Source organism: Thalassophryne amazonica, chromosome 20, assembly GCF_902500255.1.
Source record: "Thalassophryne amazonica chromosome 20, fThaAma1.1, whole genome shotgun sequence".
NCBI lineage: Eukaryota > Metazoa > Chordata > Actinopteri > Batrachoidiformes > Batrachoididae > Thalassophryne > Thalassophryne amazonica.
In genome coordinates this window covers 14,478,758-14,503,012 of record NC_047122.1, presented here as the reverse complement: position 1 = coordinate 14,503,012, position 24,255 = coordinate 14,478,758, and the positions used below count along the sequence as shown (strand labels likewise).

The 24,255-nt window shown below is 41.7% G+C and overlaps 1 protein-coding gene across 8 annotated transcripts in view; it reads left to right on the top strand.

The window, feature by feature from the left end:
* pleca (plectin a) overlaps nt 1-24,255 on the top strand; it is a 281,468-nt gene that overhangs the window by 71,871 nt on the left and 185,342 nt on the right. For 2 of the 8 annotated variants that reach the window (XM_034161221.1, XM_034161219.1), the window contains exon 1: nt 23,399-23,622. The exons of 5 other annotated variants lie outside the window; for them this stretch is intronic. In XM_034161221.1, the coding sequence (XP_034017112.1) occupies nt 23,544-23,622 (79 nt within the window). In that variant the 5' untranslated portion in view covers nt 23,399-23,543. Of the gene's footprint in view, nt 1-1,528; nt 1,768-23,398; nt 23,623-24,255 lie in introns of those variants that run through there. One more of the 8 variants, XM_034161220.1, reaches the window with a different exon arrangement.

Genomic DNA, 24,255 nt, shown 5'->3' with positions numbered 1-24,255 from the left:
CAGGTGGCCACCGTCTCCAGCTGTCAGACCGGGTACTGCTGGCAGAGAACAGAAACAGTTTTGATGAGTGTGAGTTCGCACACTCAGTAATTCCACCGTCTGTGTTCTTTTGGGAGGGAGCACCTCCACCTCCAATCACACACTCGTGCAGCTCCTGTCTAACCACTTATCTGGTTGGAGTGTGAAGCGAAGCCGTCACTGATCACACCAAACACCAATCCCTCAGATAAGGCAACACCACAGGAAAACGGCTGCAAATAAGTTCCGACTATAAGTCAGGGTTTAGTTCAGCAGAGAAAATTACCTCCAAGGTAGCTGATTTCTCGGCGGGGAGGTGGAGTTGCAGTCCGGCCTTTATGGTGATGGTGGTATGATGTGAATGAGTAACAGCTGGTGCTGATGACTGGTGACAGCTGTCACTCCCGGTTGCTATGATGCCCTCTCGTGCTTGAAGCCCGCACTTCAAGCAGGGCGCCATCTGGTGGTGGTGGTCCAGCAGTACCTCCTCTTCAGCGGCCCACACAACAGATAGGGTGCTATGTCCTGCCAACAACAACCAAAATAAGTGAATGACAGGAAGTGAACCACACCGGGTCGTTGTAAATGGAAACCTTTTCAAGAATGAAGAACCAGTGACCTTTATTTTAAAATAAAGATTTTGTTCAGGAACATAAATAAAACACATCAAATATCTGGTTTCATTTTCATTCCTAGCAAAATACCAAAACTTTTTGGTTCTCATTTTCTTTCCACTAACTGGTTCAAAACCTCACTGTAAATTACCCACTCTGATTGAAAATGAATGGCACTGGTCCTTTTGCCTCAGTGTCTTGTAGCTAATTTGACCAAGGGGTGATGGGGTCCCAGCCATGTTTGACAATATTATAAACAATACCATCCGAGCACTCTCTGTGGGACAAACAATGTAATGACGCCATTTCCAGCAGTGTTTCTCTGCATCATTTATTCAATAAAATAGTTTTTTTTTTTAAATATTGGCAAAAATCACGCTGATACAAATTTGTTGGAGAAAGACTCATACTGACTGACATCATCAGCCAACCAATATATCTGTTGGGCACTAACTTAGTATTTAAGTCTCGTCTTGTTCTGCAGCACATTCAGAGTAAAAACGTGGTTGTTTCCTGCACTGAAGTGCAGTGGTTCTTTGGAACTAAACGTTAACAGTCTGACCTCACTCAGTTTTGGGAATGTGATGTTATTTTGTGGAAGAGTGGGGGGCACTGTAAGCTGTGAATACGACGGGCTTTGCTCCAGTTTGTCCTGCAGTGTGAATTTGAGTAAGTGCACACAGCTCTGTCATTTGTTTTCTCATGGATGTAGCCATGTGTGCCTGTCTGGGGTGGAGTTGGCCTGTGGAGTGACTGTGCGCTTGTGGAATCTCTTCTTCCGCTGGTATCTATCGCTTTAAGGGGAGGGTCTGACATGTGCATGTGTGGGTATTTCTCAAACCCAGAAGGGGAGTAGTGGTAGAGGAGTGGTGGTCTGGAATGAAATCCGCAACTTTAGAGGGAATACTGAGTGAGGAAGAAGGTGGTAACACACTGATAGGTGGACACACAGACAACCAGCAGGACGCTGAGTGCAGCTGCAGAGGACGAGTGCTGTGTGTAAAATTCAAGAGAGAGTTTAGAGGAGGAAGGTGCATCTAGACCATGTCCATCCCCATGTTTGACCCAGCACAGAGACTGCCAGAGGAGCAAGACTATGTGCAAGCCTATGAGAACGTCAGAGAGAAGTATAAAGGTAACAACACCCCCTCTTAAAAATCATGCTGTTAGACATTTGTGTGAGTACAGCTTCAGCTGTAAACATGGCTGGTTTCCAGGCAGTAATTGGTTCCATATTCATTTGCACAGATGCATCTTAGTTCAAAAGGGTTAAGGTTAAAGTTCAACATCGAGCAGGTCCACAGGCAGACGGCGAGGGAGTGATGCACGATGTGCTCACTTCATTTTATGATTCAAAAGAGGGAGCGCTCAGAGGAAATATGTGTGCAACATGCACAAGGCTGATCTGGGGGCCTCGTATCACGTGTAAAATCTCTGCTCAATGTGTTGGTTTGCTTGACATATTTAAAGGTGTCATGTTTGGTTTTTCTGCAGGCTCATACAAGTATCTTAAAAACGGATGAAAATGGATATGAAAGTTTGTAGCCACCTCCACGTTCATGAATGCATTTACTTATTTTTTGTTCCGTTCACCTTAAATGGAAAGGAGCTGCTGCTGGCCACGCCCACTCTCTGAGCTCATTAGCAATGTGATGGCTGAGCCATCTCCCGTTCTCTCCCACAGCCTAAACCGACTCAGTGTGTGTGTGTGTGTGTGTGTGTGTGTGTGTGTGTGTGTGTGTGTGTGTGTGTGTGTGTGTGTGTGTGTGTGTGTGTGTGTGTGTGTGTGTGTGTGTGTGTGTGTCCAACAGAGCAAGCAAAACTTCAGATATAGACATTATCCAACTTGGAATAGGCCAATAAGCTCTGAAATGAGCCGTTATAGAAATTGGTTTGGCTGTAAGTTGGCCTTTGCACACGATTACTGGAAAACCAGTTTATGTACACTCAAGATATTTGGGATATGTTAATTTTACAACCTTTTCACATAAGTTTAGAGGTTTCTGATTTTGACCTACTTTTTCTGGGTCAAACCAGAGAAGATTCAAATGTCTCTGATACTTCTAGAAATGTCCAAATGCCATCTTCTCTACCAGTATCAACTCAGCAGGGGCTTCTGGTTCTTCAGAACAGCTGTCTTTTTTTAAAGTGGAGGGTTCTCATGCACAGAGATTGAGGGTCCTAACTTGACAATCTATCTGATGGGGTTTCAACACGATTAATCGGATTAGCAGGGAATTTTTTTAAAAATGTGCCAGGGAAACAATTTTTCTCTCCATCCATCACTTAATTTAATAACAGAACATTATTTGAAAACTTAAAATACTTGAAAATCAACAAATCATCAAATGTTCCTTTACTGTTGAAATATAAAATAATAAAGAATAAAACAGTTTATAATAAAGAACAAAAATAATTATTTCAAATCACATTGCTTTATCAAAGTGCTGAGTTGCCATAAAACAACATTGAAACATATAAATGTTATAAAATATATGGTGAAAAAAGAGGTATTTTTGTTGCTGCAAATGAGCAATTAGCATAACCAGTTAACCATAAAACCTAAATCAAAAACTGTAGCCTGACTCATTATATGTGCAACATTCTCTGTATAACTTGTAAACTATGTGGTCATTTCACAATGACACATGTGACTCATGTCTCTTTTTCTAAAATTGTATTGTAGCATTATTAGTTATTATTACTATTATTATTGTTGCTATTATTATTAATATATAAATAAAAATAAATTAAAAATATTATAATTTGTAATACAATTGACTCTTTTACGACAACAAACGCTGAGCCATTAATTATTATACAGAAAACAAATGCACAAACATGCTGAAATGCCAGCAGCTTAATGCTAACTTTAACACTGAAAACGCCATAGACATGCTAACGTGTTAGCATTGGCGTTAGAATAAAATGCATCTATCAACTGTTTAAGAAGACCATAACAGGTCAGTTTAACATAAAAAAGGTAAATATTCCCCACAGACATATGCTCTTTAGGGTTTTAGTGTAGAAAAATTAAGATAAAGCGAAATAAAACAAATGAAACCAACGAAGCAGCAGCTCGAAGCACTCCTTCATTGGTTCACGATTCAAAGCAAAGCTCGGTTGATTATATGGAAGAAACGAAACATTTGCGGTATAACCGAAGTTATTTAGCAACTAATCAATGACTACATTAGTTGACAACTATTTTAATAATCGATTTTAATCGATTAACTCGATTAGTTGTTTCAGCTCTACTGTGAATACACTTTGCAAAATAGGGCACAGGATGCAAAGGGATTTAATTTAATTACTTAATTAATCAAGAGAGTGTTTTGGGCATGAAATAACCCAATGAGTGTTATCCAATGCAGACTCAAGTGGGAGATTTTCTGCTGAGTTAATCAATCTGAGTCAGTGCACCACAGCCCACCAGTGGGGCGCAGCTGCTAATGCTCCCTGAGGTGAAGCACTACAGTGAAGTTTGTTTTTTTTCGTTTTTTTTCATTAGCGTCAACTTTTATTTAGTTTGTTGTGTTCATTTCAGTTTCGTTGTACAAAACTGAAATGGCACATCATGAGCCCGCTTATGTACGGAGCTTATGAACGATAAACTGTGCTTAAATTCAGACCAGGTTTGTGGTGGTCCGTGGAGCAAGTTCTTTCCACTGACGCACAGTATTCTGACCACAACTCATTTTAAGACGGTGGTAGCACAAATGAGTGCAATTCTTCTTAATATTTATTCAGCGTGTGCATTAAGCTTGTAAATTACTGCCTCCGCTATGCACAAAAAACTACAATTGCATAGTGCTGTGCACTGCTTAGTGCTATAGGTGGAAGTTTAGGCCCAACTTTAGGCAACTAAGGATTGCCTGGCCTAAGATTATGCTGCAGCTGAGAATTTTGTGGATGTTGCCATGCTGGAGATATGATTTCAGTTTGGGATGCAGTGTATTTACAACGCTTAAATTTTTTTATTGCTGCCTTTTTATTCTTGCATTGAATGACATGATGTTACCATCAACAAGCTGTTATTTCTGGGCCAGCTGTCTTGTGGAATCCATCATCAAAGGTCATTAAAACAGGTGAAATTTTCCTCGTGAACGGTCAGCGGAGGTCAAGTGGAGCTCTGTGTCCTTATAGTAAGTGAACCGATCTCTTAAGTGTAAAACATGCAGCTCAGCTTTAAATACTCTGTACAAATATATCACAGTACTTTATACTGTCAGTCTTCTACTTATTCTGATTCAATGGAACAAACCAGAGACTCTTGACATTCCACTGAATGAGATGTTTCTTAGACAGATATGTTTGTGTCTCCTGTGCAGCCTGAAAACTCTAATATCATCTATATATGAAGCAATTTAAAGGCCACATGCATTTTTTAACCAAACATAAATCTTGTAACTCATCGTGAAGGAAATATATTGATCGTGGACATCTATTATGTTTAAGTGTGCTCCTGTGCACTTATAATCACCAGATTTCCTCACAGTAAATAAACAGCATTTAGCCATTTTTACCTCTACCAAGGAAGATGGAGGAGGTCATATTTTTGCCGCCCTTTGTTTGTTTGTTTTTTTAACACCCTGGAGCTGTTACTGAAGATTTATATCCTGATAGGAAGAACTGATTCAGTTTTCATGGTCAAAGGTCAAAATCAGAAAAAATCTTGGAAAACTGGAAAAATCTGTATCTTTAACATTGAACATATTTTCAAAGCTTCATAACTCTGTCAAAAAAAGATCAAATTGCGTTCATATTTGAGAGCATTATGTAGGATGGTATACAAATAATGTTTATGAGTTCAATGGTACGAATATTTCATGAGGTGAAAGCTGGAACAAACCATTCAATGAGGCGAAGCCTCATTCAATGAGGCAAAGCTTTCACTGAATTAAATATTTGTTCCATTGAAAGAATGTAAAAACATTTATTATTTGTTTTGTATAACGGTTTGCTATATGCAGATTTTATATAACGGTTAAAATAGATCCCTGTCATTTGATATTTTATTAATTTATAAACAACAGAAAAGGGACTTACATTTTTGTGTTCTACTGTAACGTGTAGTCCAGTGATGCTGTGCACTGACTTCGGACTCATCACTGACTTCAAATCATCGTGTCGTTGTCCCCTGCGTGCGTGTGTGTGCAGAGTGCAGTGGTACCAAACATATGGAACCAAATTTGCACTCTAAATGGAACCAAGCCGCACTCTAAATGCAACACAAATGGGATGAATTAATCCATGTCATGTGACATACAAAGCAACAATCAAATGACAAGGATCCACTCAGCCGTTATATAATATCCTTTATCGACTGACAAAGTTTGATCCGGATCTGATGCAGATTACAGATTTTGTGGTCTTTTAAGTTTAACATTGAAAACCCTAATTAATGTATACTCTACATTTATATCTTAACCCTCTGGGGCCAACGCTGTCATATACGATGGCTAAGACCAAGCTTTACTAAATTATAAATAACTTTTTAATGATATGAGATAGAAACTTACTTTTTTTGCTGAAAAGTTAACTCCGCGGACTTTCGAGCCAGCCATCAGCCATCTTTGTACTCCTCATAGAAGCTGTGTGATGATGTGTGCAATGTGAGTGTCCAGTCGGAATTGGTTCACTGTCATATGGTTTTCCAAAATCCAAGATTCACCTCACGTAAAAAGCCAAATATCGTTTTCAGGAGTGATATGTTACTAGTTGGCCCGTTTGAATAGCCCCCTGGGTGCTCCAATGAGTACATACTATTGGGCTCCAAATGCACCCTGTGCCATTACGCACAGCGATCAGTGAAAGCAGACAGAGCAGACGGAGAGCCTCTGATGGCAATCTCACGTGCTCAAACAACGTTTGTTTGAACCTTTTTGTTGTACAGTCTTTCACACAAGACCCCAAATTACCTTAATAAAGTGTCAAAACAGTTGTTTATTATAGTTTGCTGTGTGTTTTGAATAAATGTGTGTGGAAAATTATTTTTCGCTTTACTTTTTCCTTCCTTATTTTTGATTGTAAACCTTTATTACACTTATAAAACACAACAAAAGCGTATATATTATGAAAGCACAGGTTTTCCTGAAAAAAGAGACATAAAACTTGATTGTGGGATGCAGGAAGAGCTGTTAACAGTGATAATAAAACATTTATGCCAGGCGAGTGAATTGTCCAAAAAATGCCCTCGGACCCCAGAGGGTTAATCAAATTGGCACTCACTATCCCCTGACAAAGTTTGATCTGGATTATAGATTTTGTGGACATTTAAATTTAATATTGAAAAGCCCATTTGGTCTACATTTTGCGTTATACCTTAATCAGTGCTACATTGAACTTCTGACTAGTGGAGTGACCCTTCACCTGCTTTTCACAGACATTTTTGTGAATCTGCTACAATGGCCAGTGTCAGCCACTTCATGTCAAAGTGTGAATGGGCCCTAATCGGTTTGTGACAACCTGGATTTAGTGTCCTCGTATCTTGGACACATTGTTATGAAAAGTTAGTGAAGTTGTTCAGTGGAAGGAAGCATTTGAAAGTAAATGGAATCAAACTGTACAAAACAGCTATGGAAATTATGCAGTGGACTATTTTTCTCTACAATGGGACAAATAATCAATGCCATGACATACAAACCACCAGAGGCGGGAGTAAGTCACCATCAAGTCATGAATCAGCAAGTCACAAGGTAAGTCTCAAGTCATAATAACTACCACGTGTTTGACAGCTGACTTGAGACCTGACTTGGGTCTTGCAGATTGATGACTTGACAGTGACTTACACCCACCTCTGCAATCCACAAATCAAATGACAAGGATTGATTTAGATCGATCTCTAACCAAGTTCTTGAAATGGCCAATCTCCCTACATATGAGGTCTGTTAGAAAACTATCCAACCTTTTTATTTAAAAAAAAAAACTATATGGATTTGAATCATGTGCACTTGCATCAGCCAAGCTTGAACCTTCGTGTGCATGCGTGAGTTTTTTCATGTCTGTCAGTTGCATCATTTGCCTGTGGGCAGGCTTTGAGTGAGCACTGGTCCATCCCCCTCGTCGGATTTTTATTGTCAAAAATAAAAATGTCAAACTGTCAACAAAAAGCACGTCCATGTTGGAAACCATTCGGAATATTCAGATGGCTTTCAGTGACTTTTCAGTCGAGTGAGTATCCGAGAAATTGTGTAACAGCTGGGCATGTCACAACTTGTCCTGTGAGACTTCCAACACGGACGTGCTTTTTGTTGCGTGCCATTGCGGCTCCGTCCCAACGCGCAAATTCCTCCGCACGTCTTTCATTACAAAATCTCCTGTAACAGTGGAATGTGCCGCAAAAGTGCTGATGTCCAACTCTTCTGCAATTTCTCTGGTAGTCAGACGACGTCCCGTCAAGCTTGGCTGATGCAAGCTCACATGATTCAAATCCATATAGTTTTTTAAAAAAATAAAAAGGTCGGATAGTTTTCTAACAGACCTTGTATAAAAGCTTTTGAATTTAATGACCTATTCTATTGTATTATTATTATTATTAGCAAAAATTAACCCCCCCCCCCCCCCCCCCCCCCCACACACACACACACACACACTCCCTCAAAAAGGTTTCAGACAGCAATCACTGATCTTATATCTGTTTGCTCAGTGACCTAAACCAGCCCCGGTTGCTCTTTTTAAACACCTAAAATTAGTCACCCCACTGAGGAACACGGGGCTCTAAGGACCCACATGCACGCTCTGCAGTGTGTGTGTTTGTGTAAACGGCAACAGGGCTCTTTCTAAAAGTGCTGCGATATGTTTGTCTTGTGATTCAGAGTCGAGCGCGTGCAGTGAAATCCCCACCGCATTTCCCGAACTTACCCCAGATCACTTTCATGAAACTTGACCTCTCATTAAAAATAGTATCTTTGTGCATGTGTGCTGTGCACACCAAAAACCACTCCACAAGCACACATGCAACAAATTATTGGGATGTGATGTGACATCTAAGAGTTTGTGTTTTCCTCTCGTGGAGTCACTGATTTGCGTGTGCACCTGCTGCTTTCTGGAAAAGGAAAAAAGTCTTTGCTGCTGTATAAACTAAGTTCCTTCAGCTACGCCCTTTTTTTCACACGGGGTCGCCACATTCGGGGTTGTGATTTGACACAAGTTTTACACTGGTTGCCCTTCCTGACGCAGCTCCACATTACATGTGGCAGGGGTGAGGTTTGAACCAGGAATCTTCCACACTGAAACCAAGCACATGAACCACTTGGCCACCTCTTTGCTGCTGTGTATTTGTGTTTTCGTCTGATGATATCTCTCTGATGATACTACCTCATAATCAAAGCTCAGTATCACTGAAATAATCACCCCCTTCCCCTGCAGATTATATATTATACGTCCGGTCAGTATTCACACCGCTCAGCTTTTTCCACATTTTGTTATATTACAGCCTTATTCCAAAATAGAGTCAATTCATTGTTTCCCTTCAAAATTCTACTCACAACACCCCATAATGACAACATGAAAAAAAATAATTTTTGCAACACTTTTGCAACTTTATTAAAAATAAAAAAGAAATCAAATGTATATACAGTGAGGAACAAAAATATTTGAACACCCTGCGAGTTTGCAAGTTCTCCCACTTAGAAATCATGGAGGGGTCTGAAATTTTCATCTTAGGTGCATGTCCACTGTGAGAGACATAATCTAAAAAAATCTGGAAATCACAATGTATGATTTTTTAATAATTTATTTGTATGTTACTGCTGCACATAAGTATTTGAACACCTGTGAAAATCAATGTTAATATTTGGTAAAGTAGCCTTTGTTTGTAATTACAGAGGTCAAATGTTTCCTGTAGTTTTTCACCAGGTTTTCACACACTGCAGCAGGGATTTTGGTCCACTCCTCCATACAGATCTTCTCCAAATCTTTCAGGTTTGGAGTTTCAGCTCCCTCCAAAGATTTTCTATTGAGTTCAGGTCTGGAGACTGGCCAGGCCACTCCAGGACCTTGAGATGCTTCTTATGGAGCCCCTCCTTAGTTGCCCTGGCTGTGTGTTTGGGGCCACTGTCATGCTGGAAGACCCAGCCATGACCCATCTTCAATGCTCTTACTGAGGGAAGGAGGTTGTTTGCCAAAATCTTGCAATACATGACCCCATCCATCCTCCCTTCAATACAGTCCAGTCGTCCTGTCCCCTTTGCACAAGAGCACCCCCAGAGTATGATGTTTCCACCCCCATGCTTCACAGTTGGGATGGTTTTCTTGGGGTTGTTCTCATCCTCTAAACATGGTAAGTGGTGTTGATTCCAAAAAGCTCTATTCTGGTCTTATCTGACCACATGACCTTCTCCCGTGCCTCCTCTGGATCATCCAGATGGTCACTGGTGAACTTCAAACAGGCCTGGACATGTGCTGGCTTGAGCAGGGGGACCTTGCTGCCCTGCAGGATTTTAAACCATGACAGCATCATGTGTTACTAATGTAATCTTTGTGACTGTGGTCCCAGCTCTCTTCAGGTCATTGACCAGGTCCTCCTGTGTAGTTCTGAGCTTTCTCAGAATTATCCTTACCCCACAAAGTGTTATGGATAAGACGCGGAGTGAGGAGCGGTCCAGTATCTGACTGAACCCAGCATGAAATAATCAGAAGCAGTTCCAAAAAGAAAACACATTTATTTTTCTCCCCTTTGTGCTATACATAAAATACTAATTAATTAAAGTTCTGGTGAGGTGAAAAGGCGGCGCACTCTCTCAGCGTCTCAACAGTCGGAGTCCGAACGTTCAGGACTCAGGAGTTCCGCCGACACCCCCCCCCCAGGTGACTTTTTCCCAGAACTGTACTCTGCGAAGGAGGAACAGAGATGAGATTATTCAACACTATTACTACGAAATATTGTTTGGAGGCAAACTTATCAGCTACACGTTTAAGTCTGAATTCCAACTTAATTCAAGGAGGCTGCTGCTCACAGCTAGTGGAGGATCATTAATCCACACGCCACTGCCGTGAGGAGCACGCCAAACACTTTCCACCAATAATTACTTATAGCTGCGTATAAGACGCCAATTTACATTCACGGATAAACTTTTCAGAATATTGACCTCTGCCGTGTGCTGACAACGTTTGTCTCTCACCCTCGTCCTCCTTCACAGGCGCAATGTCAGACTCTGAAACGGCCCTCAGCGTCCCCACACGGTCGTCACAAGGTCGTATTCTCCGGCAATCTTATCCAACTCACTGCTGGTTTAAATGTAGTTCTTCATCACTACATTGGTACCAGCTGGAAGTCCTCAGATCTGCACGTGAACATCACAGGTGTCGTGGATTGTCCTAATAGAGAGCCGCACGAGAATGCAACAGGTGCAGCCAATCATCGTAACAGAGGAGAGAGACTCTTCTGCAGCACATTTTCCTCAGAGAACAGCCCCAAATCACCTGGGAAGGAAAACAAACACAAAACAACCCAACCTTGTCCAGCCAAACCCCCCCCCCCCAACACACAACACAAAGTGAGATCTTGCATGGAATCCCAGACCGAGGGAGACTGACAGTCATCTTGTGTTTCTTCCACTTTCTAATAAATAATCATAACAGTTGTTGTCTTCTACCAAGCTGCTTGCCTGTTGTCCTGTAGTCCATCCCAGCCTTGTGCAGGTCTACAGTTTTGTCCTTGGTGTCCTTAGACAGCTATTTGGTCTTGGCTATGGTGGACAGGTTGGAGTGTGATTGATTGAGTGTGTGAACAGGTGTCTTTTATACAGGTAACAAGTTCAAACAGGTGCAATTAATACAGGTAAAGAGTGCAGAATAAGAGGGCTTCTTAAAGAAAAATTAACAGGTCTGTGAGAGTCAGAATTCTTGCTGGTTGGTAGGTGTTCAAATACTTATTTGCAGCAGTAACATACAAATAAATTATTTTAAAAAATCATACATTGTGATTTCTGGATTATTTTTTTTAGATTATGTCTCTCACAGTGGACATGCACTTAAGATGAAAATTTCAGACCCCTCCATGATTTCTAAGTGGGAGAACTTGCAAAATCGCAGGGTGTTCAAATGCTTATTTTCCTCACTATAAGTATTCACACCCTTTGCTCAATACTTTGTTGTTGCACGTTTGGCAGCAATTACAGCCTCCAGTCTTCTTGAATATGATGTCACAAGCTTGGTGCACCTGTCTTTGGACAGTTTTGTCCATTCCAGGTTGGATGGGGAGCGGTGCACAGCCATTTTCAGATCTCTCCAGAGATGTTCAATCAGATTCATGTCTGGGCTCTGGCTGGGCCACTCAGGGACATTCACAGAGTTGTCCTGAAGCCACTCCTTTGATATCTTGGCTGTGTGTTTAGGGTCATTGCCCTGCTGAAAGTTGAACCGTCGCCCTGAGGTCAACAGTGCTCCGGAGCAGGTTTTCATCCAGGATGTCTCTGTATGTTGCTGCATTCATCTTTCCCTCAATCCTGACTAGTCTCCCAGTTCCTGCTACTGAAAAACATCCCCACAGCAAGAGGCTGCCACCACCATGCTTCACTGTAGGGATGGTGCCTGTTTTCCTACAAACATGACACCTGGCATTCACATCAAAGAATTCAATCTTTGTCTCATCAGACCAGAGAATTTTGTTTCTCTGGTCTGAGAGTCCTTCAGGTGCCTTTTGGCAAACTCCAGGTGGGCTGCCATGTGCCTTTTACTACGTAGTGGCTTCTGTCTGGCCACTCTACCATACAGGCCTGATTGGTGGATTGCTACAGAGATGGTTGTCCTTCTGGAAGGTTCTCCTGTCTCCACAGAGGAATGCTGGAGCTCTGACAAAGTGACCATTGGGTTCTTGGTCACCTCCCTGACTAAGGCCCTTTTCCCCTGATTGCTCAGTTTAAACGGGCAGTCAGCTCTAAAAAGGGTCCTGGTGGATCTGAACGTCTTCCATTTACAGATGATGGAGGCCTAATTAGGACCTTCAAAGCAGCAGAAATGTTTCTGTACCCTTCCCCAAATATGTGGATGGAGACAATCCTATCTCGGAGGTCTACTGACAGTTCCTTTGACTTCATGCTTGGTTTGTGCTCTGACATGCATTGTCAACTGTGGGACCTTATATGTAGACAGGAGTGTGTCTTTCCAAATCATGTCCAATTAATGGACTTTACTCCAGGTGGACTCCATTTAAGCTGTAGAAACATCTCAAGGATGCTCAGTAAAAACAGGATGCACCTGAGCTCAATTTTGAGTTTCATGGCAAAGGCTGTGGATATGTAATAAGGCCAAGAGGGTGCAGGTTGTATTTTCAACCATCCACTCCCCCAAGTAATTTCACTGATTAACTGATTCCATCTGCTGAAAGTCATGTTAATCAGTGAAATCACCTGGTGGAGTGGACGGCTGAAAATACAGAGGGCACTACAGAGGGGACTGTGGATAGAAACGCAGTTCTGTGCAACATCTACAGTCGTCCTGTTCCTGACCTGAAGATGTGTATACATTTCAATGTACCCTAAACGTCTCATCCAATTTGAGTAATAAAATCACTCCCAGATGAAACTGACCAGGGTGGACCCCTGAGGAATGGTGCAGAACCCTGCTGGGGGTTAATTTCAAACTCACAGCCAAAGGACATGTTGAAAAATTCACAGATAGATCAGCAATCCTTGCATTATGAATTATCCCTCTTTTCTGGTTCATTTGTAGATGTGGAATCGATTTCTGGGGTTGTTTTGGCATTTCCATTAAGTACAGGCCTATAAATTCAAGCAGTGGTGGGCACAGCTAACCAAAAAGTTAGCTTCAATAACTGCTAATCCGCTAACTGAAAAGTTAACTCTTCTAATGATAAACTATGAAAAAATTAGCGTAAGCCACAGCAAACTGCTAACTTTTAGTATTGACTCCGGTACACTATCAGCTACTGACAAGCCAGTTTTGAGTTTAAGCACCATCGACAATTCTGAGTAGACTCAAATGCGATCACAAACCCAACACAAACAACGAGTCAGAACTTCTGTCTTTGTGCGCCCCGCCAACTGCTGTAAGGAAGAGACATTTACATTCATCATACACCCCATACATGTGGCAAAAAGCACAAAAAGCAAAGCTTATATGGTTTGATTTAACAGTCAAACTAATTCCTGCTGTTATATTGATTTTAATGTCAACTCTGTCATTTTTACAAATTGAAAATATCACAAATATCTTTTAGTTTTGAATTAATGCACTAATTCTGAAGGTTTCCGCATTAAAAATCACAGATAAATTCAAGAGGTGAAGGATAAACAGCTGTCTGAAGCCTACACTCTTTTTCAGCCCTCAGCCGCGGCCATATTGTTACTACGTCATCACAACAACAGCACCTGCTGATTCAAACCCAAATCAATTGTAAACACGGCGGAGGTCAAGCTGTTTTTGGACTGTTTTTTTTCTAGTGTGGAGCTTTTTTTTAAAGTCTAGTCTGAAGGTATTTTTGAAGAACCTGTGGAGACACAGCATTATGGTTTTGAGCCTTATTTAGACAAAAGTGAGGAAGAAGAAACCTTGGAGGAAAACCTTCAGTCTAACAACAATGACGATATTGGCAGAGTTCAGACCACAGAATGGTGATTATAAAAAAATAAATAAATAATGCAGGCGATTTCAGCATGCAACTGTTTTGTTTTGTTTTTTGCCAACTCTTTGGTCATAATCAACTGATAAAAAATAGTTTTGCTGTCTGTGACATCAGAAAAAAGTGATGAAGTGTGGATTTTTTATTTATGATTTTTTTTTTCTGAGAAACATTTGCATATATTTCAAATCTGAAAAATGTCACGAGGGACTGAAAATATCAGCTTCTTTTTAAATAAATATTGTTTGCTTCTGTACAGTTAGTGTACTGTACACTATTGGATGTTATTATTAAATATTAAAACCATTCACACAAGGAGTAAATAATATAGTCTTACCTGTCCGTTTCAGTGAGATCATCTTTAGTCTGATGAAAATGTCTGAAAATAATTTAATTCATTGTCCTGGCTGAAGAAAAGTCCATGAAGGGTTGAGTCTGTGCTATACCGAACCTGGAGCGGCACGGTCAACTTCAGGTGTAATCCGTTAATTGCGTCTGCAGCTGATGGATCGAGTCTCTGCTGCGAATGAATCCTCTTGTTCCACAGCGGGCCGCTTTGTGCTGCAAGTTAAAAGACTCCCAGTTCCTCATCTGCTCATAATGTCGCAACAAAATTATCCCATGATCCACAAAACAATAAAATAATGTGTAAATACTCAGTTTTGCCTCCGTGTCAAGTGGAGAAGCCGCAGACACCGCGTGTGTATGTGCTCGTCAACATAAGTGTTCCACCTGCCCATCAAAAGGATTCTGCCGGCGAGAATGAAATGTTCTGGCACCGAAAACACCATGCAGCTCCGACCCGAGCCTGTAAAAATCCAGAAATTAATCCAGAAATTAATGGGACTATGGAGGTCATGGATCCGACTCTGATGTCACTTCCTCCTTCTTCTCCAGTGTTTGGACTTGCCAGGAAGTTCCTGGTTTTCAGTGGTGCGCAGGTCAAAATCTGAATATTTATCTCTTCAGTAACTGCGCACCAAGAAAGGATCAATTTCAAACTTAATTTTAGTCTTAAATGGTCAAAAAAAATACATATCATATCAGCTACACTTTAACTGATAATGAAAAAAATGAAGAAATTAATGAAAACTTTGTGACCTTCAGCAGCTGCATGTTTGGATATTTTTGTGGACGGCATGTTTTTGTTCTTCCTACTTTACACACATTCTACATTCCTGAAGTTAGAAAGAATCAGTGAGGATTTTAACTATTAACTTACAGTGATTTGATCAGTTTGTCACAGAGTGTTTCTGGCAGCTTGGTGCCTGAGGGCAGCAACACGGTGACAGATGTTTTTGGAAGCAGCCTGTGAGGATGGTGTCACCGGAAGACAAATCTATCTGGAAAATGGCGAAGTTTCAGTCTCCAACACAAAGTGCCCAACCCGCCTACTAAAGATTCTGATTAATACAATTAAAGACCAAATATCACTTCAGACAAAACCCATTACAAAATAAAATGTAGCAGCCATTTAAAAAAAAATATTGCATGAACAAGGTAGTTTTGTTTGCAGGGATTTATGTGTTATTATATTAATTTTATTTATTCCATTTTTTGCTTTTGAGGTTGTCTTCTTCATCCTGAATGATGCTGGTGGTTCTGTAGGCTGTCCCTTGTGTTGTATTCCAGAGACTTCCTGACTCTGACTGGGTTCTGGCTCTTGTAACAACAGTGTTAACGCTGTGGTTCTGGCCCGCTAAACCAGACAAATGCCAGGAATGTGCTGAGCACTTTGACAAATACTGCTGTCCCTGAACGCGGCCCTGATTGACTGCTACACACTGAAAAAAACAGAATTTTTGGACAAACTTGCAAACATAGTACTTCATAAAATAGTTAAAAAATGTTCACTATTTTAAAATAGAACAAACTAAAACTTTGATTTATGGAAAAATAAATAAATTGGGAGGTGATTAACTCTGAATCCATTAACAGAAGGCCTTTGGGTTTGTGTCTGTGAACAAGATGCTGAACCCCAAACTGCTCAATCACGTTTGCACAGAAGGACCTTCCCCCAGCCAATCAGGTAGCAATTTACATAGAAAATAAATAGAATTAATAAATACATTTTCCTCGTCTGTTTAACTCCTGTTCACACAGACGATGCAGAGGTGCAGAGCCACATAGAGGTGTTGAAAGGTCCCTGAAGATATTTTAAAGGCATCTATTTACATACAACACTAATAATAAAGAGAATAATAAGAGTAATGACAATAAATATACAACCCCAATTCCAGTGATGTTGGGACATTGTGTGAAATGTAAATTAAAACAGAATACAATGATTTGCAAATCCTCTTCAACCTATATTCAATTGAATACACCACATAGACAAGATATTTAATATTCAAACTGATAAACTTTTTTGTTTTTGTGCAAATATTTGCAACACATTTCAAAAAAGCTTGGACAGGGGCAACAAAAGACTGGGAAAGCTGATGAATGCTCAAAGAACACCTTTTTTAAACATTTCATAGGTGAACAGGTTAATTGGAAACAGGTGAGTGTCATGACTGGGTATAAAAGAGCATCCCCAAAAGGCTCAGCCATTCACAAGCAAAGATGGGGCGAGGATCACTACTTTGTGAACAACTGTGTGGAAAAAAATAGTCCAACAGTTTAAGAACAATGTTTCTCAATGTTCAATTGCAAGGAATTTGGGGATTCCATCATCTACAGCCCATAAAATAATCAGAAGATTCAGAGAATCTGGAGAACTTTATACACATAAGCGGCAAGGCCAAAAACCATCATTGAATGCCCGTGACCTTCGATCATTCAGGGGGCACTGCATTAAAAACTGACATCATTATGTAAAGGATCTTACCGCGTGGGCTCAGAAACACTTAAGAAAACCATTGTCAGTTAACACAGTTCGTCACTACATCTACAAGTGCAAGTTAAAACTCTACCATGCAAAGTGAAAGCCATACATCAACAACATCCAGAGCTCATTTGAAATGTACAGACGCAAAGTTGAAAAGTGTGCTGTGGTCTGATGAGTCCACATTTCAGATTGTTTTTGGAAATCATGGACGTCGTGTCCTCTGGACAAAAGAATATAGGTTGAATATAGGTTGAAGAGGATTTGCAAATCATTGTCTTCTGTTTTATTTACATTTTACTCAACGCCCCAACTTCATTGGAATTGGGGTTGTACTTTTAACAACTAAAGCATCATTCAGTCATTAGTGTGCTAGTTTAACTACTTTTGGAAAATAATGATTGCAAACTTAAGAATCAGCTTCAAAATGTGTGATTAATTTGCATTTGATCAAGAGTTAATTATGGACAATCATGTGATTAATCGCAATCAAAACATTTTAATTGATTGACAGCGTGACTAACGAGTGATGTAACAACATCATGACAATGTAGAGCTGTTTGCTATGTTCCCAGTCTGTGTCCTTGGTCAAGACGCTCCATCAGTCCAACCAGCTGTACCTGGGTGCCAGCCTTGCCGTCCCCTCCAGGGGGAGCTGTAGTCCTTGATCCACTTCATTCTTTTGAATACAGGGTTTATTCCAGACACCAACTGGTCTCAGGGTCTATATCGGACTTATTCTTCCTCTTCCAGTTCTGGCGCTTCCTGATCACTTTATTAGTTTTCAAGTGTTACTCATGACAAATAAACACAACTTCCTTAGTAGGATGAGGTTATTTGTAGCCGCTGACGCTTTAATCCATGAGTAGATGGTTCGTGTGTGTGCAGATTGGCCACAACAACTGCCCCCTGAGTTTGAGCCAAACGGCCTCTCTGATGGAGTGATTTGTGTCTGGAGCTGATTCTGATCTTGCCTCACAGTGTTCTGGTCTTGCTCCAGCTTCTAACGGTCTGAGATGACCCACATTCCAGAGAGGGGCCGAGCGAGTGTTTCGAAGCAGTACACGAGACTCTGGCAGGGCTTTGGACCGAGGTTTGACACTAAAGGTCTGAACAGCTGCAGAAACATCAGGTGGATGATCTGCTGATGGTGACATTTCTAAAAAGAATCCTTTTAATTTCCTGTCTAAACATGGCACAGTTGTGACTCAGACAGTTGAGGAATTTCTTCCTGAAGGAGGTGGGTTTGTTCACAAGGTGATTCAGAGATATAAAAATATAATGCTTTGTGATTTAGAGCACATTTGCCAAACTCGCACCCAGGAGCCAGATCCAACCCCTGATAGACCTCCATCCAGACTGCTGAATAAATAACTTAATGTAACAAGGTTTGTTGTGCCTTTTATCCACTACTCTGCAGAACCATTGCTCAATACAGGGGGCGCTGTTCAATTAAGGATTTGGTGGGTAACTGTTGGATTTGGTGCTGAGTTGGATGCAGATGAAAAAAGTCATCCAGTGAGACCAGTTTTTGTCCAGTCGTTCTCTGTTGCACTTGACTGAGTCGGAGCTTCTTTTTCTCACAGTTGAGAATTCAGTCAAATGCAGCATTCGACCTGTCTGTTAGGGGTTCTGCTGCCCTGGGTATAGCCTGTCAGGCTGTCACAGCAAGGCTGCAGACAAAACACCCTGAGGCACTGATGATCATTTCTGGGGATTTTAACCATGCAACTTTGGCTGCTTTTCACCAGGTTGTGGACTGTCCAGCAAAAACAAAAGGACAGTTGTCTTACTGTAAGTTAATGTGAGGGATGCATACAGAGTCACACCTCTCCCCCCTCTATGGAAGTCTGACCACAACCTGGTCCACCTACAGCCACAGTATAACCCTCTGGTTCAAAGGCAGCTGGTAAGCACTCGCTCCGTCAGAAGATGGTCCCCTGAAATGAAAAGTGCCCTGAGAGACCCAACACAACACCACGGTCCAGGATGAGCTGATCAACCCACTCAGTGAGGACATAGAGGGGCTGACACACTGTCTGATGGATTATCTTAACCTCTGTGCAGATGTGGTCTGCCCAACCAAGACTGTCTGCTGTTATCCTAATGACAAACAGTGGGTAAAAACACAGGATGTCAAAGCTGTCCTCAACAGGAAGAAGGCCGCCTTCAGGAGCAGAGACATGGAGGCGATGAAGGTAGCACAGTGGGAAGTAGAGGTGGGCGGATCGATCCTAATATCGATAATATCGATACCAACACTGGTATTGATATTGAACGATCCTCGTGTAAAAAGATCGATACTCAAGCTTTTTTTCTCTCCTGCACGCACTGACTGCTGCGCACGCAGATTCATCAAAGTCTACTCTCGGTCTGTAAGAGCAGTGCTGCACTGTGTCACACAACACGGAGCAGCGCACCCTTGTATTGTGGTTTGTCAGCCCTCTACCTCAGGAGATTTTGTTTTACGTTGTGTTGAGGGATATTTTTTTAAATAAAAATGTTGATTGTGATAATAAAGTATTTTGCTGTCACGTACAATGTGTGGTGAAATTCTATCCTAGGTCTTTTGGATCCTTTGGATCTTTGAAGCTCAAATATGAAAAAGTATCGGTATCAGTATCGATATCGGCGATACTGGGGCTGTATTTACTTGGTATCGAATCAATACCAAAATTCCCGGTATCGCCCACCTCTAGTGGGAAGTGAAACACTGCGTGAGGGAAGCAAAGGACAACTACAGGAGAAAGATGGAGCAGAAGCTGGAAGAAAACAACATGAGGGAGGTCTGGGAAGGTGTGAAAACCATCACAGGCTATAAAACAAAGACCAGAGATGCAGGGGGGACAATGAAGAGGCAGAACAAACTTCTTCTTCAACTGGTTCAAACAGTCCATGCCCCCCCCCCCCCCCCACCCTCTCCCTCACTGCAGACATCGCTCCTTCTTCCCTCAGCACACCTCCCCCAGACATCACAGCAGCAGGCCCATCCTCCTCCTTCCCCACCTCAACACAACCTCCTCCATACATCACTGTGGACCAGATCAGAAGACAGCTGGACAGGAAGGGACAGAGCAGGCTGTACTTTCTGAGGAGGCTGCAGTCATTTAACATCTACAGGAAACTCCTGTGGATGTTCTACCAGTCCATAGTAGCCAGCCTCTGCACACCGTCATCAGCAACCAGAGGAGCCTCTTCAGCCACAGACTGCTTCTTCCCAAGTGCAGGACCAACAGACTGAAAAACTCCTTTGTTCCTCTGTCTTGATTATTGTAGAGAAGAATGAAGAATTGTTCTCTACAAGAGGAGATGATGGTCTAGTGGTTAAAGCGTTGGCCTTGAGACCAGAGGATTGTGACTGGAAAATCACTAAGGGCCCTTGGGCAAGGTCCTTAATCCCCTAGTTGTTCCCGGTGTGTATTGAGTACCTTGGGGTGAATGTGAGGAATTATTTGTAAAGCGCTTTGAGCATCTGATGCAGATGGAAAAGTGCTATATAAATGCAGTCCAGTTATAGGCACCAAAGGTGTAGACCAGGCTTGTGCAGGTTGTTTTATTCTACTTAAAGTCAAAGAGGCTGCAGGTTTTCTTTGCAGCCACTTGCTGCAAAGAAAACCTGCAGCCTCTTGGCCCTTCCTGGAATGACTTTGGACACCACTGAGCAAGATGGTTGGAACTTGGCCACAATTGGATGTTCAAACTGACAATCGTCCCAAACACACATCAGAACTGGTTGTGTGTTGGATAAAGCAGATTAACTTGAAGCTTCTGGAATATCCTTTCAAAAAGCCTCGACCTCAACCTTACTGAAAATTTGTGGACTGCCCTAAAATGCCAAATCCACACCAGGAAACCAACAAATTTAAATCAAGTTTACCAATTCTGCCATGAGTAGTGGTCAAATATCCAGCCAGGATTATGCCAGAAGGTTGTTGATGGCTACCAAAAGTGTCTGATCAGGGGCAGTTTGCTAAGGGGCATTCATCCAAATTTTACTGGCCTTGGTGGAGCTATGTGTTCTCTGAGGGCCTTCTAGTTGATACATGTTGATGGAAATTCTTATCCTGAATCTTGACTAAAGATTTGAAGTTGGATGCTGTTCAGCATTTGGATGATTGCAAACAAAGGGGTGGAGCCAGGAATTTTTCCCAGGACTAGTTTTAGCAGGTGGAGCATTTTGTGCATTAACAGAGGAGTGCTGTTATACTCCTTGTACCATGAGTGAAGCTCGCTCATGGTACAGGGAGTCCCAAACAGGAAGTGCCAGATTTTGAGTCTACAATGAAACAGGAAACGTCAAATGTCAAACACTTCCTGGATCGACTCTTCCTGGATTGACAGACTAGATCCCATGGAATCTCACGGGAACTCAGTGGCAAGTTCACACTGAAACAGGAAGTGCAAAATTTTGAGTCCACAGTGAAAAAGGAAATGTCAAATGTTGAACACTTCCTGGCATGGGTGAAGCTAGAGTGGAGGCCAGGGTTGCACTGGACTCCCCTGAAATCTGATTGGATACAGATGATTGACATGTCAGGGCACCGAATGTCTGGTTGGAAAGAGCTGCATTTTGAAATAAGTGAGTCATATTGACTGCTAGGTTCCTCCTGTCCAGTAGTTGGTGCTGTGTACCACAAAACTTCTAATCCACCTTAGCAGAAGAAGAAAAACATTTGCCTCAGATTTGAACTGAATACGTTGTTTGAACCATGGACTAATAATGACACCAAACATATATTGGTGAATAAATGACCATATTTTATGCCAGAAATGAGGTCCAGGTTGTTAAAAGCGGCATTTCTCCTTTAATTCGGGTTGTCTTATATATGTGTGTGTCTCCGGTGATTTTTAAACAAGCAGGCAACTGTTGATTAAATGACCTCTTAATTTTGCTGTCTGAATGACTTAAATAACCTCTTAATTTTGCTCTCTGAGTGACACCAGGATGATGGATGTATTTCACTTAAAAATACACATGCCACTTAGTGTTTTTCAACTGTACTCAAAAGTATTGGAGCACTAGGCATTTCACACATTTTAATTTGTTTATGCATTTCAAATACAAATAAATAAATAAATTAAAGTTATCTTCCTTAAACTCAAACCAAAAGCAAATGTCTACAACTTGATATTAATGAATTAAAAATATAAAATCCAGCTTCCTGATGAAGTGGTGTAGAGGAGGATTTTCTTGAAAAGAAGACCTGAAAGTTCAGCTACAATTTGACAGAAAGTACATTTGAGGTGAAAGCCTAGATTTGATGTTTTGGTGAAACAAACTTTTGTATTTCTTCATAATTGATGTAAATAAAGTCCAACACATATTCAGTGACTTGGAAATGTTCATGTTTCCATCCCCTGACTTGTCTGAAGAAAACTGGCAATAAAACTGATTATTTACAGGTTTTATCATGTTTTAGAGTTCAGTTTGAGTTTGAGGAAGGTAATTTTAGAAATTTTGTATTTCCTGTATTTGAAATGGCATAAACAAATTAAAATGTGTGAAATACCAAGTGTTACAATACTTTTGGAGGACACAGTATCCTAACCTTATGATGAGTGCAAAATGAGTGTGGTATTATTACTGTTTTGTTTAAGAATGTTTAACTTTCACTGTCGCTGCACTTTGTGTCAAATCGTAGTCATATCTTGTATCATATTGATTTGGCAATATTGAGATACGATAATTTGGCCATATTGTACAGCCCTACTGTCAACTAGCTGAAAACTTTGAATATTAATTTACATCTACATTAAAAATTGCTTAAAGTGGCAGGGGGTTAAGAGGGCTGTAATTGGGGGGTCTGTGGGGTGGAGCCCCCCCACCCCCAGAAGCTGAAAGGCAAAATAAGAAAAATGCTTAAAAAGGCGGGGGTCTGGGGGTGAGGGGCGGCGCTCCCACAGAAGCTGAAAGGCAAAAAAGAAAAATGTTTAAAAAGGCGGGAGGTCTGGTCAGAGTCCCCCCAGAAGCTGAAAGGCTTTAGCCATGCTAATGCTCCCCTGAAGCATTTACTAAAATTCTGAAGGACCTAAGTGACATGATGAGATGGTGAAGAGCTTTGTTCGTTCATGTCCATGACATACATTTTAATCAAACATTTTTCAAATGAAATGCTCTCTGTGCTGATGAAATTACTTTCTGCTGTGTTTTATTTCTCCTTCTCGCTCCGGCTGTTTGTCACGTTGTGTTGTGAAGACGGAGCGTGACTGTTGCTGGTTAACACGTCTCACTGAGAAACGCCATGAGGATGAGATGGGACATCATTGAGGTGGGGTGGGAGGGTCAGGGAGGTGTGCTGCCTTCTGCTGGGAGAGAGAGAGAGAGAGAGAGAGAGAGAGAGAGAGAGAGAGAGAACAAAAACACTGCCAACTCCTGGGGCAGCACAGTAGACGGAGCGAGAAGAAAAGAGAAAGGAACTGTCTGCACTTCCAGCAGAGACGTTTGCATCCCCGGCGAGGTGCTTCTCTGCAGAACGCAGCATGCAGCGCTCGGCTTTGAATGTTTAGAAGCTGCAAGAAGCAAAGAATGAGCATGGACCCTGCAAGGTCTATCCAGCATGAGATCAGCTCTCTTAAAGGTACTCCTCTTGACTTTTAATATCCTGCTGCATCAGGCTCTTGTCACCTCTCAGGACCGCCCTGTTTTCCCACAATCCCTCTCTGGTGAGGACTTCCTCATTGTATAGATGCAGGCTGTGGAGGAGTTTGAGGTAAATGCGGTGCTGCTTGTAATCCTCCGTCCTCTCTCCTTCTCTGCATACTTTTGTGGATAAGAGGACTGAAAAGCTTTTGTGTGCAGGCGTGACCACGGCGGTTTGATCGGGGTTCAGTGGCGCTGACTGTGCTGAGATGGTGTATTTTTGTCAGAGACTGCTGCTGCTGCATGCGGCACATTGAATGCGTCTGCGCTGAAGGATGCGGAGCGACTGCTGTTGCTGCTGCATTGTCACGGTAACGGCAGGTTTGCTGCCAAGTCCAGCCCTGCCCATCAGTCAGGGATGGGATGGGTGGAACAACCTGCCTGGTTCAAGGCGTTCCTCTTCAGCAGCACGGTGGCCACCGTTATTTTAAACATGGGCCTTAAATTCTCCCAACTCACTCAATCATGACTCTCACTGTGTCACGTGAGACACTTACGGAGGTCAGAACGCTGGATGCACGAGTGTGAAGTCACCATTTTGTACATCAGTTTCTAGAGTTTCCCACATATT